The sequence below is a fragment of the Petaurus breviceps genome, unplaced genomic scaffold, assembly GCF_028583685.1.
Source record: "Petaurus breviceps papuanus isolate PSGF00001 unplaced genomic scaffold, PetGlider_PUasm1.0 90638, whole genome shotgun sequence".
NCBI lineage: Eukaryota > Metazoa > Chordata > Mammalia > Diprotodontia > Petauridae > Petaurus > Petaurus breviceps.
Window position 1 is genome coordinate 8551577 of NW_027187295.1, and position 18410 is coordinate 8569986.

Consider the following 18410-nt stretch of genomic DNA (forward strand, 5'->3'; position numbering starts at 1 on the left):
GAAGGAAGGAAGGAAGGAAGGAAGGAAGGAAGGAAGGAAGGAAGGAAATAAGGAAGGGAGGGAGGGAGGGAGGAAGGAAGGACAAAAAGTTCCTATGTTTTGTCTAAATCCCTGCCTAGAAGAAAAAATTACTAAGTAGAACACAAATTCACAAGTACAAGGAGGGAAAGTCTTTACTTTTTGACTCAATGCCTGCCTGGAGAGAAAAGATTATAAAGTAGATAATGTTTTCCAAAGGTATGATGTTATGATTCGAGGTTATATTCCATTGAAATACTTATTAATGTGATATAAAAGCAAATATACAATGACTATAAGTCTATGTTATTAACACATATTACAACAAATCACCTATTAAGATCATAAAATCATACTCTAATATCTATGAAAGGACATAAAATATATTGCACATATCAATTATATACAAATTCCCAAAGTGCTATTATGTAATGAGGCAATATAGTAAGATGGAAAGAATACTGGACTCAGAGTCAGCAGAGTGCAGTGTTCAAATCCAACTGCCAATGTTTATGAGGTACAAGAGTATAGATGGGTCACTGAAAAATCCCTGAGTGGTTTTCATCATCCCAGTTGAACAAGAGTCTCAAGGAAAGAGCATGTTGCTATTTTGCATATACGGCCACAGTATACTACCCATTGTGGACTCTTAATAAATGTTTACTGAATTGAATCAAATTTATAAAGTAGGGGTGCTGGATAAGACTTGCTGTACCTGCCTCAGAGGGCTCTTGTAAGACTCAAATGAAATAGTATGCACCAAGTGATTCATGAGCTCGAAAGTGCTACATCAATGTCAGCTACTAAGTTATTACACCAAGGACCCTTTATCAATTGGGTTACACCAAAGTATAGAGCAACGCTTCTAGATCTTAGGAAATAGACTTTGTCACTTTCTGTGGTCAGTTTTCTGGTGATGAGCCACTACCAATCTGGTGGTCAATCAATCAATCAATGAACAAGTAGTATTTATTAAACACTACTATTTGTCAAGTACTGTGCCATGTTCCAGGTATACAAGTACAAAGACTGAAACATTCCCTACTCACACATTTTAATAATGGGTACAAATGAAATATAAAAAGCATCAATGTGAAATTAATAAACATACCTATTTTATATACATAACCATAAAACTGATATGTGTGTTTAAATACAAAGGAATGTTGGAGAAGGGCACTAGCACTTGGGCAAGGGGAACAGGAAAGGCTTCATGAAGAAGATGGTGATTGAGCTGCTTCTTAAAGGATGAGATGGATTCTTTTAGAAGGAGGCAAGGAGAGACTGCTTTCCAGGCATTGGAGGAGAGCCAGTGCTAAAGTAAAGAGATTGGAGACAGTGAGAAACAGAAAGCTTGCTATCTGTATCACAGAGTGCAGGAAAGAATAGGAATGTCCAATGAGGCTGAAAGGATAGAATAGGCCCAGGGTGTGAAGGGCTTTAAAAGATAAGCAGTGGAGGATGTTTACATTTTTATTCTAGAGGCAATAGAAACTACTGGAGTAGATCGAGTAGGGAAATATGGTTAGATGTACAATTAAGGAAAACTGCTTTGGCAGCAGTGTGTAGAATAGACTGGTATGGGGAGAGATTTGGGTCAGGAAGGCTAAGTAAGAGTCTAATGAGGGGAGGCTACGTGGTGCAATGAATAGAGCACTGGCCCTGGTGTGAGGAGGACATGAGTTCAAATCCAGCCTCAGATACTTAACACTTACTAGCCATGTGACCTTGAGCAAGTCACTTAACCCCAATTACCCTGCCTTCCCCTCTCCAAAAAGCAAAAAGAAAGAAAGGGTGGGGGGGGGGATAGTGTATTGCAATAATCCAGGTTCAGAGGTAATGAGAGCCTAAACTAAGGTGTAGCTTGGGTAAGCACTGAGAAGAGGTCATATCTGGAAGATGTTGTGAAGGTAGAAAGAGTAAGATTTGGTGACTAATAAGATGGAGTGAGGGAGAGTGAGGCGTTCAGGATAACACCAAGATTAAGATAAAAAGACACTGCAAGAATGGTAGTGCCTTTGATGGAAACAATGAAATTTGGAAGAGGGGAGGGTTTAGGATGTTGAGTTTAAGATGTCCACAGGATATCCAATTGTAAATGCCCAATAGGTGAAATGAGCTGAAACTTGCAAGAGAGAGGACATGGATATAAAGATCTGGGGGTCATATGAATGTTGATGTCATTTAAACCCATGGGCACTGATGAGGAGAGGGAGGGAGGGAGGGGGAGAAGGGGATCAAGAGACAGAGAGAGGGGAGAGAGAGACAGAGACAGAGACAGAGAGAGAGAGAAAAGAGATGAGAGAGGATAGGGGAGGAGAGGAGAGGGGAGGGGAGGGGAGGGGAGGGGAGGGGAGGGGAGGGGAGAAGGCCTAGGACTTAAGGAAACCTCCACAATCAGAGGAGCATAACGTGGATTACAGCATTACAGGCAGCATTACAGCAACAGAGACTGAGATGTGGTCAGAGAGGAAAAAGCTGAAGTAGAGGAGAACAGTGTAATGAAAACCCAGAGAGTAAAGAATAACCAGACAGGAAAGGGTAAGCCTCCCCCAAGCTAGTAAAGCTGGACCCCAGATGGCAGACATAAAGACCCACTCTGGCTTCATAATTAAATACTTTCTTGCTTTGTAGGACATTCCAGAGTTTGTGCTGCAATGGTTTAGCTTTTGAGACCCCAAGATCACTTCTACAACATAATGAAGCAGTGAAATAAGGGCTTTGGTAATAGTATGTGGGGAAACATAACATATAAAAATGCTATTCTCCAGTGCCATAAATCTGACATAAAACTCATATACTAGATGAAATGAATATTCATTAAACATTGAATCACACAGGGATTTTAGTGGGGCCCAGAGAACTTAGTTCTTCCAAGGGCACATAGCCAGGGAGAAGCAGAATCTGAATTAGAACTCAGATCTATGGTGGATACTATTACAGTTTTGCTTAACAATTTATACTCAGAAGATGTGGAGGATAATGAATAATTAACATCTCACATTTGTAAAGTAGATGACAGTTTGTAAAACACTTTTAAATACGAACCATCCAAATCCTTCCCATTTGGCAGCATGATATGTAATGAAGAGTGAGTTTAGTTGTACAACCTTGGAAAAGTCAATGAACCTCTTCAATTCTCAGCTTTTCATCTATCAAAGGGGGCTGATGATATCTGAGTTGAGTACCTCATGGCATTAGTGTAGGACCACATGAAATAATAATAGCAATTTCTATTTACCGAGGGTTTTTAGGGTTGCAACACTCCTAGAAGGTGGATGGCAGAATTATTATTATCCTCTTATTACAAGTGGGGAAACTGAATCTCAAAAAGGTAAATTGACTAGTCCATCCATGGTCACATAGTTAGCTATGAAAGAGAGAGAGAGAGAGAGAGAGAGAGAGAGAGAGAGAGAGAGAGAGAGTTAGTTAGTTAGTTAGGCAGGAGTCAAACTCAGGTGTTCCTGGCTCCCTTCAGCCCATTTAGCTATGTTGCTTCCTCCGTAAGGATTGGTGCTTTAAAATATGAAGTTCAGTTATCTGTAAAAATTCATTTATGTGGAACATATCCTGCAAAAATTCCAGATAAACAATGTATTCATAGGTTAGGACTAAGCAGGTGCATGGCATTTCTCAGTGGATTTTAGTAATTTCATAAATGGAGTTGAACTGTACCTGAGAAACTACTTCAAAAATTCTTCCATGACTGAAAATGACAACCTAAGTCAGGAACATCCTTTCCTTTCTAACTATCTATTTCTCTGAGTGTCTACATGAATACAAATGGAGTTTTTCAAAACATCCTAGACATGAAAGTGACCTGAATGAGCAGGGGGCTCCCTGCTTACAAACTTGGCTCTGGTGGCTGTGATTATTGTTCACGAGATCTAAATATCTGCCTCAGTGTCACCTTCTAACCCAGAGTAAAAGAGATATTGTATCACAAACAGACCCTTAGACCTTAGCTTTGATTCTGGGACAAGCTTCCTGATGGGAGAGGGAAAGGCCTAAAAGGCATGGAAATACTGGCTGGAGCCCTCCGCCAGGAAGCCTGCATTTTTGCTTATGGAAAAAGATCAGTACAGTCATATTAGAAAAATCATGTTTTGTTTTTCCATCTGTTTTGTTCATTCCTTAGTCTTGAAGAAACTGTTCTTATATTTGCCTGTTGGACACCTGCTTTGGCATTCAGAAAGAGATATATTTCTAGATAGTTGCATAAATAGATTCTTTGTTCCTGCTCCCAATATGAGATTTCAGTTTCTGAAAAATTACTTTGGTCTTCTTTGATTTCTATTGAGAGGAGAAGATTCCATCTGGTAATTCTTTGGCATTTTTTCTGGCATTTCATATTAGCAAACCTATTTAGAATCTTAGGTGCTTGTTTACCCCCAAGCAATAGAAGCAAAAGCCTCTAGTATAGAGTTAGTAATGGAGGGGGGGGGAATCCCAACAAATGAAATAAACATAGCTTCCTACTTTGTCAGTGATTTCTCAGGCTATCACATACATGGTATTCCTCATAAAGAATATAAGAAAAAACTGGAAAGACTTACATGGATTATATAAAATGAAGTGAACAGAACCAGGGGAACATTGTATACAGTAACAGCAGTACTGTACAGCTCTCTCCTTGTCAAAAGCTTCTGTCAGAAAGGACTTGTTAAATTCATTGCACTAAGGTATCATAGGATCATTGATGTAGAGTTGAAAGGGACCTTAGCATGGTGCAGAAAAAAAGAACAGTGGTTTGGTATCAGAGGCCCTGGGTTCAAATCACATCTCTGCCTCCTATTACTTTGTGACTGTGGATAAGTCACTCAACCCTTCTTGAGTTCAAGTTTCATCTGTCAAATGAGCGGAATTCACTATGTCAGTGATGTCAAACTCAAATAGAAATGGAGGGTACTAAATTATAACTAATGGGACAGCTAGGTGGCACAGTGGATACAGTGCCAGGCCTGGAGTCAGGAAGACTCATTTTACTAAGTTTAAATCTGACCTCAGACACTTACTAGCATAGTGGGCAAGTCTCTGGGCAAGTCACTTAACCCTCTTTGCCTCAATTTCCTCATCTGAAGAGGGAAATGACAAACTCTAGTATCTTTGCCAAGAAAACTCCAAATGGGGTCATGAAGAGTCAGACATAACTGAAAAGACTTAACAACAATAATTAAGTCAACATCCATGTGTCCTGCCTTTGCCTTCAATCATTCTCGATTTGCATTTTCACCTAGGTCAAAGACTCCATCTGGGGTTTTGACTTTAATGAAACTAGTTGCAAAAACTTAAACATGAGTAAATCAGGAAGAGGAAGTGTTTTGGCAGTCAGAGGGGCTTTATGGAATTCCCCATACAGGCCAACACCAATACCCTGACTTGGTTAACATTGTAGGAGAGTGGTGATCACTTCGACAAATCATAGAGTCATAGAATGTGAAAGGCAGAAGAGAACTTCGAGACCACTTAATTCTACTCTTTCATTTTACATAGGAAAACAAGTGAAGCCTATTTTGGTAAAAGGACTCACCTATGACTTCTCAGCCAGCTACTCCCAGAACCAGAATACTGATCCAAGTCTCGTGATTTTTTAGCTAGGGCTTGGTTCAAGATAATGTGTTCTTTTTCCTCCTATTCAGGGTCAGTAGATCAAAGAAGTGGAATTTCCTTTTAACAATACTATATTTTTCATCTTTACAAAAAGGCTTTCCTTTTGAGGAGTTTAATAAAAATGTTCATAAGGTCTATAAGAGGAGAATAAGGATGCTGTTGAGAAGTTCCCAGAATAAACTGAAACACTCTGAATAAGTTTCACTACGAATTATGTATTTATATGTCGTCATCCTTCATTTGTGTATGATTACGACACAGAGGCCCATCCTACCATAGCTTCCTGAGCAGACTGGCTCCTGTCAAGAAACCCAACTTTCTCTCCATGCACATCTATCTTCCACATACATAAATACGAAGTTCAGTTCAAGTGTAGTTACCAACTGAAACTTCCTGTTCATTGATTTCAAAGGGAGAGGATGATAAGAGTTCAAGTACAGCAGAAGAGGTCAGCATCTACTCTGAAATTCCCACCTTGGGAAGTATGACAGGAAAGGAAACTGGCCATGGTAGGTAAGTTTGACCACAGGCAATAAGGGGGGACTTTCATGGCCTTGAGACCATCAGGCATCCACAGAGGCCTACTGCCCTAATTCCTTTGCAATCTGCTGCAGAAAAAGCAGCAATCCTAAGGAAGAGGAAAACATTTCATGTTTTTTGTCTTTTTTTTAATCAAAAAATGAGGCCCTTTCTCAAACTGGGATTATGAAGCATGCAATGTATTGTTAAGAATCTTGTCAAAACCTCATCTGTATTCTAGCTTTCAATTCAGTATAGAAAATATCATGGACAGATCTATTCCACTTACAGGAGTGGTTTAATTCATTTGAGATTTCAGATAGGACAAATCGGTGTCTGTGGTCAGACAATAACAAGAAAAAGGTCCAGTTTGGCACATGTCATCTTACCTCTTTCAAGTTTTCTGCTACTGTTTTTCTTTAGTTAGGGCTGAGTTCTGGGGATTTCTACTATTGCTGAAGAGAATGAGTTCTCTTCAGTCTCTATCTCAAAATCAACCTGAGGTGTAGACAAGTGGAGAGTTGCATGTGTGGTAAGATTTTGAGGCATGTGGGGCAGCTAAGTGGCACAGCGAATAGAGCACCAGCCCTGGAGTCAGGAGGACCTGATTTCAAATCCAGCCTCAGACACTTAACACTTATTAGCTGTGTGACCTTGGGCAAGTCACTTAACCCCAACTGCCCTGCCTTCTACCTTTCAAAAAGACAAAAAAAAGATTTGAGGCATATTGAAAGAAAGGCCTCTTCCACTAACCCTGGCAATGGGCCCTTATTAATCTCACTCCCATGGGGGCAAAATATTATGGACAGAAGGTTCCAATAAACATGCAGATATTTCACTTGTAGAGGTAAAATAATATGGATGAATTTACCATAGATTTAGAGATGGATTGGCTTTAGAGATAATCAAATCATCCTCATTTTACTGTTAAGAAAACCTGAGGCTCAGAGAACAATAAGAATCATAATCTAGCTACTTTTATACAATAATCTTAAGTTTTAGTATTTAGTCAAACCCTGTGAGATGGGAGCTATAATTATTGCCATTTTACAGATTTACCCAGGGTCAAACTGCTAGTAAGTATCTGCAACAAGATTTTAACTGAGGTCTTCTGGACTTCCAGTCCAGCACACTTGAAGGGAAATGACTTGCCCAATGCCACACTGTTAGTAAATAAAAAGAGCTAGGTTTTGAAATAAGTTACTCTGGTTCAAAATCCAGGACTCTTCCCACTATGCTCCATAGCCTTTAAGATCTCTAGTACTTAGAAAGGAATGGGTAAGAGCACAAGAAAATGGGACCCACTTCAGTATATTCTCATCTGGGAACACAAGCTTCCCTGAGACTCCACAGGTGTGGGCACTAAACACCCAGAGAAAGGCATGAGAGTGGAAAGGAGAGTGTCATAAGGACAGGTGGAGAACTGTTCAAACCAAACACATCTATTTCATCTTTTAACTTAGGGCTGGCGCTGTTCACTCTCCTGAGCCTTTGCCTACAGAACTTCCTTGATCCTGGATGGAAATTGGAATGTGGGGGTGGTGTTCTGGAAAGTTGAATCAGTGGCAAATCTGTGAGCATGGAAAAATTAGATTTAGTTTTTCAGACCAGTGCCCTCAAAATTCTCCATGACTCAAAAAAAAGGTCTCTCCCTCATCCTTGATTCATAGAATCATAGACTCTTAGAAATGGAAAAGATCTTAGTGATGGAGCATGACTTAGTAGGTATATTGAGATTGATTTGAAGTTGGGGAGACCTAGCTTTGAATCTTGCCTCAGACAGCTGCTAGCTGTATAACCCTGAGCAAATTATTTAACCATCTTATCCTCAGAACAGCCCTATTGGGGTGGTGCTATTATATCCCCATTTTACAGTTGAGCAAACTGAGGCAAACAGAACTGAAGTGACTTATCCAGGGTCATATAGATAATAAGTGTCTGAGGTTGGATTTGAACTCAAATCCTCCTGACTTCAGGTCCAGTGCTCTAGACATGGAACCACCAGCTGCCTCAGAAAAAGTCTGAAAAGTCCCTAAAACTTAGAAATACTTAAAAACTTACATGAAATTAATTCAAATGATCAGTTATTTGATTTAGAGCCACTACTGTGCATGATTTATGTTAAAACAAAAAAGTGATTCATATATATATCAACTTCTTTGATTGTCACAGAAACCCTAGGTGTAGACATTTCGATAGATCATTATCTGCATGTTAGGAAGAGATACTGAAGTAACTACAGTCACAAATGGTGATCACTGGTCTCAAGTCAAGTTCTGATTACAAGTGTGGTGATATTTCCCCAACCCCACACAAGAAAGATCACGGAACAAAAGCCCCTAAGAGCCTAGGCTGTAGCTAAGGAATTTGGTGGCTATGCGTTCATTGCCTGTTCAAATTTCAAATGCATCGTTTCTTCCAAGTTAAAACCAATGCAGTTTTAAAACTTAGAAAAAATACAAGAGAAATCAAATGCCCATGAAAGCAAGGAAACCCCAAATATGAATAGAGCTTGGGAATAAGATACTGGGTTCTGCTTTCTAAAGTCAAGCTCACAAAAGTCTCCTGGGAGTGAAGTAAACTAACAGCTCTTTGGAATATGAAGAAACATGCTGAGAAGTCTGGGAAAAGATGATCACCCCCACTACTGTATCCAAATAGAGCTGAGAACTGCCTGTAAATCCCTTTGCAATGAAGCAATTCCCTACATTCCAAATATGACCCAGAGTAACACACAGAGTGGAAAATAAGCTTCCAATTTTCAGTGCCGAGTGAGGCTTTTATGACTGTCATAATTTCCAAGTGCAAAATAAACTCTGCAGCTCACAGTAGGCAAGCATGAGGTGCCCCTCAGAAAGTGAAGTGAATCCACTGATGACCAATGGTATTTCAATTTCTAGAACAAGAACCAACCAAGTTGTGTGTGTGTGTGTGTGTGTGCGTGTATGTCTATGAAACAAAGACAGGCAGTCAAAGACAGAGACAGGACAGGGTTGAGTAAAGATGAAAGAGAGGAGCAGATGGAGAGGATGGAAGGGTAGGGTAATATATGACCAATATAAGCTATATCTAAATCATATCACAGATATCATAGAATCTGTTATTTGGAAGGAATCTTAGCAGCCATTTGATTTAATTCATACACCAAAGGAATCTCTTTTATAACATATATGGCAACTGATCATCCAGCTTTTGCATGAAGATCTCCCAGGAGAAAGAACTCACCACCTATAAAAGCAGATCATCTCACTTTTGGACAACCCTAATAGTTAGGAAGGTTATCTTAACACCAAGCCTAAATTTGCTTCTTTGCAACTTCTACTGCTGGCCCTGCCCTCTGGGGGGCAAACACAAAGAGCCTAATTCTTCCTCCATGTGGCAGCTCTTCAAGTACTATCATATATCCTCTGTATCATGTTTCTTCAGGCTAAATATGCCCAGTTACTGCAGGTGATCTTCATGCATCATTGATTAAAGTTATTCATCATCTTGGTGGCCTTCTCAACATTCTCTAGTTCATTAATGTCTTTTTTTTAACCATGGCACCCAGAACTGAACACAGGACTCCAGATGAAGCCGGGGGAGGACAAAATACAGTGGGACAATGACCTCCCTACTTATGGATGCAATGCCCCTCTTCATGCAGTCCAAGAACACATTAACTTTTTTGGCAACCCCATCACATTATTTGGTCCCATGAGTATATCTTTTTAAAAAAAGCAGGAGCTTTAAAAGCAGAATGATTCATAGAGAGGACAGCATTTTTACTATCCTTGAATGTTAGCTTTGAATTATTTTAAATGGACTTGTTAATATAGCAGCATAGTAGAGAGATCAAACTTTGCTTTCTTTGAAATTCCCAAAGTTGTAATAAAATGATAATTCAATTAAAATCCTCACAATATGTAAATTTTCTATTCAAAGTAGACTGTCAAAATCCGTCATTTGAGAAAAGATCTGTGTTTACATTGTTGTGGGAAAGAGCTCCCTTACCAATGGAGATCACAATCCATCTACTCAGAGTCTCAGAGTTGCCTACAGCTCCTAGCAGTTAAGTGACTTGCCAATGGTTATATAATACAATACAGTTTTCTATCCGCTCTGCCACACTACCTCAAATATGATAATGTTATGGTAAAATTCATGTTAGAATAAATTTGTGTCAAAATTCTACATAAGTGGTAAGATTACATCCAACTTAAAATACTAACTTCTGTCACCAAATAAATACTATGTACTCACCATAAAGCAAATATGTGAACAAACATACATATCAGAGATCTAAATGTCTAATAAACTATCGTGGATATTCTAGATTATAAATCCCTCAGGTTCTTTGTAAAGGAGGGGCTATATCTACTATACCTTTGCATTCCCCTGCATATCTCAGTGTAGTGCCTCATCTACAATAGAAATGTTTGTTGAATAACAGAATGAATGAATGGTAAACAGAGATGTCTCTAGCTTTCTGCAAAAGACTTTTGTATGTCATCTGAGAACTAACATGTCTAAGTTTGGAGAAGTTTATCATCAATAATGGAATTTCTGACCACAAAAACTCTTGCAGATATTCTACTAAATCATGGAGGGGTTGAGATCTGAATTGGTAAAGGAAACAGATATAGCAACAAAATTTCAGATGCTTAAATCATTTAAGTATTGAGGAACTCTAATCTCGGTGTCTAAATGATGATGAGGGACACAAGAGAAAGGGAAATAGTACTGTTTTTACTGTTTCAGTGTACAGTTCAGGATACTGTTTCAGTACTCCAGTCATGAAAGAAGAAGGGTCTGGATTAGGATTTAGGCAGTGGAAATAGAAAGTAAAGGGGAAACCCAAGAGAATTTTCAAAGGAATAAATGACAAGACTCAGTAATCTATGTAGGAGATCAAGAAGACAAAACGGAGAAGAGTCAACTGTGAAGATAAGACTAGTGCTGGAAGACTAGAAGAACTATGGATTCAATTAAAATTGTAATAATTAAAAAATTGCATCAAAGGCTATAATGTTTATGTCTTTATGAATACTATGTCCAGTTTAGTGTGAATAATGAATCTCCTGCAGTGGATTGCATTATTTGAATTAATACTACATTCTTCCAATGGATGGAACCAGCTACCATATTTTGCATAATTATTACCTATTCCAATAGCAAGAATTTGAATATATGCAACCACTTCAAGGGATTCATTATTCATGTTAATTTGGACCTAACTGTATTTCTTCCATAAATAATGTTTCTTGTCAATTTAAAACTGAGCTATTAAAATACATTTCACTAAGTAATAACAGTTCATCTTTAAGGCTATTGATTCTTTTATCTGATTATACACCAAAAGTCTTAAGGACTTAAATTTTAATGATGTGTATGTGAAGAAGTCCAGTAAAATAAAACCAAAGAGGAAAAAAAATTTCTTTCCACTCCATATAAGCTTTTCTAAATGTATCATGTATCTGGGGAGAAAAAAGTCTGATGATGCTGAATGAGGCATAGCCACTTTTGCAGAAACAATTCCATCCATTCATCAAGACAACTCAAAGTCCTTTATAAATATATCTACCTTTCTTGTGTAAGATACTACCCATACTTTAAACTCAACATGTCCAAAACTAAAAATTTCATTTACCCCCCCCTTAAATATACTTCTCCAAATCTCTTTTCTGTTGATGATATCATCATCCTTCCAGTTATTCAAGGTCAAAACTTTACAATGATCTCTTGACTTTTCCTGCTGCCATAGCCCACATTAAATCAGTTATCCAAGACTGTCTATTTCACCTCCACAGAATTTCTTCTATTTCTCTTTTCCTCTCTACTAATACCACCACCTAAGATTATGTCCTCATTGTTCCACCTCTAGGTTATTAAAAGAGTCTCCTAATTCATCTCCCTGCCTCCAATCTCTTCCTTCCCTAAATTCATCTTTCACCCACCTGGCAAAATGATCTTTCTAGTAATCAGTGCAATCATGTCATTTCCCTAATCAAAAATGGTTCCCTACTGCTCATAAAATACAAACTTAATGTTATGCTGTTAGAACCCTCTACAGTCCTGCTCCAACCCATTTCTTTTCTCATTGCACATAACTCATTTATTCAGTCTATGTTGCAGCCAAACTAGATTACTTCCCTACTTTTAACATGCCACTTCTGTCCTCTGTGCATTCAGGAAGGTTGCTTCCATGTATGGAGCACATTCCTTCCTCATCTCCACATCTTCCTTCAAAATTCAACTTGAAATGTTCCCAGAGCTCTTTGATTAAATCTCTTTGATTCAATCACATTCTACTTTGTATTATACCAACTGATGTATGCTATATTCCCCTATTAAATTATAAGCTCAAGGACACAAACTGTGTCACTTAGGTCTTCCTTTCATGGAGGCTTAATGCATAGTAGGTACTTAATATTCATTGAATTTCACTGAACTGTATAGAAAGGAAATCCTTAGCCTGGATGAGAGATGGTTTAGTAGGGATATGACTGATAATGTCCATCAAAAGAGTTGTCACATGGCACAAGGGTTAGACTAGTTCTGGTTGGCTCTGGAAAAATCAAATAAATAGTCATGTGGATATGAGGAAGTTTCAAAGATACATATGTTTACCAATCAGAATTATTCAAAAGTCAAATGGAATGACTAAGTAGGTCATGGGTTCTCCTTCACTGAAGGTCTTGTGAAGGCTTCGTGACTTATTGTTGGGAATGTTGTAGGGGGAATTGTTGAAACCTGAGGTCCCTCCAACTCTGAAATACTGTGATTCTGTGAACATAAGAAAGTCATATGGCAAGAATAATTTTGTTAGATATCACTAGAATACTAATGGCTCCAGAATGGAACTCAGCATATGGTAGACCTACATTGGACTCTTCTCTAAGAGGGCTCATCACTGCAGGTTTTCTTGCAATGGATAGATGACCAGAAGTGTTATCAATGAATTGCTATTATAGTAGTATTATGAAGATTTATTGCTAACACATATAATCAAGAAAACTTAGGGTAGTAACAAAATATTTTATTGTCCACCTAGGAACTAATGCTGACCTTCAGAACGTTTAATTGAAATGTGTACTTCAAATTTAGTTCATAGTTTTGCAAGTTTTTAGCTCAGAACTTTCAGTTCTGTCAAAGTCAGGTTCCCACCTTAACATCTCTTTAAAGTAACCTCTAGCCAGTGGTATACTAGTAAATGTTTAACAGGCTTTATGGAGGAAAAAAATGTATCCACAAAATTCTATCCACTCTGCCACACTACCTCAAATATGATAATGTTATAGTAAAATTCGTGTTAGAATAAATTTGTATCAAAATTCTAGATAAGTGGTAAGATTGCATCCAACTTAAAATACTATCTTATGACACCAAATAAATACTACGTCTTATGACACCAAATAAATACTATGTCTTATGACACCAAATAAATACTAATTCCGCACCTACATGTCATGTAGACTTCATCTTCCCAACATCCTGGGGTAGGTCCTTATTATCTCCTGCTTGGACTACTGCAATAGCCTTTTATATGGTTTCCATGGCCAAAAGTTTCCTGACATTCCAGTCCATCCTCTGGTCAGCTGTCAGAATGATCTTCCTAAAGGGCAGGTCTGACCATGTCATCATGCCTCCTAATCAATAAATTCCAGTGACTCCCTATTAGTTCCAGCATCAAATATAATATTCTCTGTCTGCTTCTAAAGCCCTTCATTAACTGGCCCCTTCCTACCTTTCCAATCTTCTTACATTTTATTTGTACTCTAGAACCCAGGGACATTGGCCTCCATATTGTTCCTCACACAAAACACCCTCGTTCCCAACTCTTCATTTTCATTGGCTGTCCCTCATGCTTGGGCTTCTCTCCCTCCTCATCTCTATTTCCTGGCATCCCTGGCTTCCTTCAAGTTTTGGCTAAAATCCCACCTTCTGTAAATACGCCTTTCCTGGTCACCCTTAATGCTGTCTCCTTCTCTTTGAGACTATGTCAGCTACCAAGGGGTCACAGCGAACTTAGAGTCAGGAAACTTGACTTCAAATTTTACTTTAGACACTAGCAGTGTGACCCTGTGCAAATTACTTAACCTCTGTCTCTGTTACCTCATCTGTAAATGGGGATAATGATAATAGCACCTACCTTTCAGGTGGTTGTGACAATGAAATCAGATAATATTTGAAAATAGTAAACCTTGACTCACTTAAAATGCTATCATTATTATTTCCTATCCTTTATATATTTTGTTTATATATAGCTGTAAGCTGTCCACTGCCTTAAGATTGTAAACTCCTTGAAGACAGGGATTATTTTTGTTTTTCTCGGTATCCCTATTACTTCATACAGTGTCTGACACATAGTAGGAAATTAATAAATACTTCTTGACTAGATGATTATAGGTCATCTTATTAATTAATTCTTATAAACATATTTTATTAAGCATTTCCTTTTTCTAATACCAGAAAACATTTAGTTTCCCAGATTTCTGGCCTATGGAATATTTTAAAAATCTATATTTTAAATACAGAGGAAGTTTATTGTACACAAAACATGGAAATTTTAAGAAAAAAAAACCATTTGAACACCTATGATTGACACCTTTATCTCAACTATCCTGATATAATTTGAAACTATTAAAAAAAGTAGGCCCTAATTTTAGCACATCTTTTCTTTTACTGTATGATTAAAGATTACAGTTTTCCCCTAAAGCTACCACCAAAAGACAATTATTTACTACCAATCTCATAGCATAGAAATTCTGTCAAAGAGGCAGCATGTCTATGTTTCAAATTTCTCACAAACCATCACAGTCAATAGTAGAAAAATGCATTTTTAAATTGAGTGGAAAAACTGTTCTTATAAGTTGCAACAGAGCTTTGCATTCCAAAATGAACATATTTATGAAAAAACTCTTGACTACATTAATTGAATGTCCTAGTGGATCATTTAGTCATTGCAAACATTTATAAGACATTTTCATTCTTCTCATGTGGCCTATGTACTGCTTTTTGATTGAAGAATCCATTTATTTTCTCCTCCCTTAAAACAGAACTTACAGAGAGTTTCTAAACTCTGACACCTAAGAAGTGTTGTTAAGCAATCCCTGAGGATGTGTATGTGGCATGTCTGAGCAGGGGAAGTAAGAGATTGCAGGGTGCGTGAGCCATGCAGCCATGCGCCAAGGCCCCACAGTCAGCAGCTACACCACCAATTAAACACAGCTAAAGGCTCTGATTTCTGAACATCTTTCTTTTACTGGACTAAATCGGGTCTTTTAAATTTTTAATGAAACAAATTCTCTAGACAGAGACGGAGTTTCTTTTTTATGATCCTTCTGTAATTGGTTACATGTTTTCCTTTAAATGAAATATACAGGAGTTGTCGGGGGTTGGTTGCCCTGAAAATCCCATTTCTGGAATTTATAAAAGTCAATAATTAGGGTAAATAAAATGCTGCTCAGGGTTTAAGAACAACTACACTACCCTTTTTTTTTTAGCAACCTTAAAAGTGTTGTTTTCAAATTATGGTCAAAAGAAATAATGGTTTAAACTTCTATTGTTTTGTTTTGTTTTTCACAAAATGTCTTTCATTACTTTATTAGACGTGTCCCCATATGCTCAGTAAGCATATAACTGAAAAAATTTTAACTCTTTCACCTGGAGATATTAAGTCAAAAGAAGTTATTCAGTTGTTCTTAAGGTAAGCAAAATTTCTATTGCATTTTTTTAGCATTGTTTTTGACCCCCATGCCCTTTCTATGGAACTCTTTTCTGTACCCTCCCAAGCCTTCCCTGCTTCTTGTGCCATTACAAAGAGACTGCTGATTTACCATTTATAGAATGTCCCACTTTGTGACAATCATATGAAATAACAGATCCAAGATTGCAGAAAGTGCCCCCTCTATGGGGCTCCTCACAGACTGATGGGTGTTCCCTCCAAAGTTTTCATTTTCCATTTGACCAACTTACTGATACAAATGTTCCTCAAACTTTCAGCCTGCAAACTAACTTTCATGTCAGTTCAGAGAAAAAAGGTGAAAATGAGTAGTAAATAAAAATTGAGCTGCCTGAGGAATTGGCTAATGAATGTAACATCTTGTGTTTAATTTGGCATTCTCAGATTTTACAGTCATTTGTGATGGGTATCTACAGCAAACTATTTGGGGAGCTTAATTGATAGCATATGAGAGAGCAGCCTTCCTGGGAAGGGGGGATTTGGAATCGGGCATAGTTTGGGGGAAGTAATAAAGCTTCAGGCTTATCAGAAAATTTCACTTCAAAAATCATTGGTCATTATAGGACTAAAACCTCCAAATACATCCTCACTTACATGCAGCCAAATTACAATGTGACATTTGGCCATTATGTGAGACTGATTATCTAAAACAATGTGTACTGGAGGAAATGCTGACACTTTTAACTCCAGGCCAAGTAAGACATACACAAAGTATGTTTGCTTCCTGCCATCAGACATCCTACAGTTAACTATCACTGTCCAGATAATCTAGTCAGTAGGGTGGGAAAATACCACTCACTGCTAGAACAAGCTGTTTTCCATCAATCGCTGTCAGGCAAGCAAACTGGACAACCTCTCTCCTGAAAGCAAAAATGAGTGTAAGATCATAAATGAAAAGAGAAAAGAAATGAGAATCAGACACAAGGTAGGGACATGAAGAAGTCCCTACCTTGAAAAGCTCATGGTTGTAGCAAAGGTTTCTCTGAACAAAGAATTTTTTATGAAGCAACTGAAGTTAAGTATTGGGGGAAAAAGGACTCCACCCTACAAAGTTACTGCAGCAACTTCTCCCTGCTCAAAGAATTCAGACTCGTGCCCAGCCCAGAATGCAGGGCTGCTCTAAAATCGCCTTTATTTTAGTGCTTTCCTTTTGTCACAAACTTTCAACTCTTCCCAGTGAGGCAGCATGATTCTTCCTAGGGCTTCCCAGAAACATTCCGCACAGAATTGTCCTGCCCTGGGTCTGTGTTCGCTGAACAATGCAGCAGCAGAAGCTGGGGAGCTGGGGAGCCCCGGAGAGCCCACGCTTTAGAGCCTTCCTGGGTGTCTTCAGAGCAGTTTCCCAGGTGTAAATTTGTCAGCCCCCAAAGCAGAATAACATTCCCTCCGCAGCCTCATTTAGTGTATTGCAGAGGCTAAACATGCCACTTATTACCCCGTCCATGAAATAAACGCCATACGGGCAACTCTCACACACACACACACACACAAAAGCAAAAGGCAAACTCACCATCCTCGCCTTCGTCCTGCGCTTTTATTGAGACAAATTGCCCTAATAAAAAAGTAAGAATGAAGAGAGTTCTTGCGTCCACCCAGTTTGCCATCACGTCTAAATATTAGACATGTGTGTCCTCCTGGGCAGTGAAAAGTGCAAATTGTAAGGTTATTTTAGCACCATGAAGTCAGCTGGGGGATCTTTTCCTTTCAGCACCAGCCCCAAGGCAAAAGCTTCGAGCCCCCCTTTTCAGCACCAGCTCCAGCACGGTCTGAGAACACTTTTTTCAAGTGATGCAGCTTTAAATAGGAAGAATGCTGCCTCCACTTCTTTTCCTGCCCCTTTTTAGTTTGTTCAGGCTCATAATCATCCAGTCTCTGCCAAGCAACGGTCTGATTGATGGTAAACAACCAAATCAGAACAGGCTTCCCTGTGCCTTGAACTTTCCCTTTTACATTTGTTTTAAAACCCTTTTCTGCTGTATCTGAAGAAGAGAACAAAACTTATTTGAGAAGAGAAATGCCTGAATGAAGAAAAGAAGATCGTATTATTACCCACCCAGCCCTACTCTCCCTCCTCAGCCCTCCCCCCAGACACACACCCTCTTTTTTTCCTCTTCAGCTGAGAAAGTCATTAGGGAGATAATATACCACCCCTCTCTAGTTTACTCTTCGGATACTTAAAGATCTCAATGATACCCCTCCTCCCTCCACCTTCACTTTGCAGGGTCAAACTTTAACCCTTTCTGTCTCTCTAAATGCAGTGCATTTTTTTAATCCCCAATTGTCCACTATTTTCCCTATATTCTGGAAGAGGGAAAAGGCTTTCAGAAATACTACAGATAACTTCCCTTGATCATAGGATCATAGATACCAAGTTGGAAGGAATCTTGGAGCCTATCTAGTCCAACCCCTTCATTTTAAAAGTGAGAAAAACTGAGGCACAGGAACATTGCCAAGGTCACACAGTCAGAGAGGAGGGTTTTAAGCCCAGATCTTATGACTCCAGAAACAGTGCTTTATATCCACCAACCTCTATCCAGAT

At 38.6% G+C, this 18410-nt stretch overlaps 1 protein-coding gene across 1 annotated transcript in view; it reads right to left on the reverse strand.

Annotated features, from left to right (window-relative positions):
* COL5A2 (collagen type V alpha 2 chain) overlaps positions 1-17487 on the reverse strand; it is a gene marked incomplete at its 5' end in the record, with an annotated part of 198113 nt that extends 180626 nt beyond the window's left edge. The window contains one exon of the mRNA XM_069064559.1: positions 17382-17487. Coding sequence (XP_068920660.1) covers positions 17382-17487 — 106 coding nt within the window. The remainder of the gene's footprint in view (positions 1-17381) is intronic.
* Between the last annotated feature and the right edge of the window lie 923 nt (positions 17488-18410).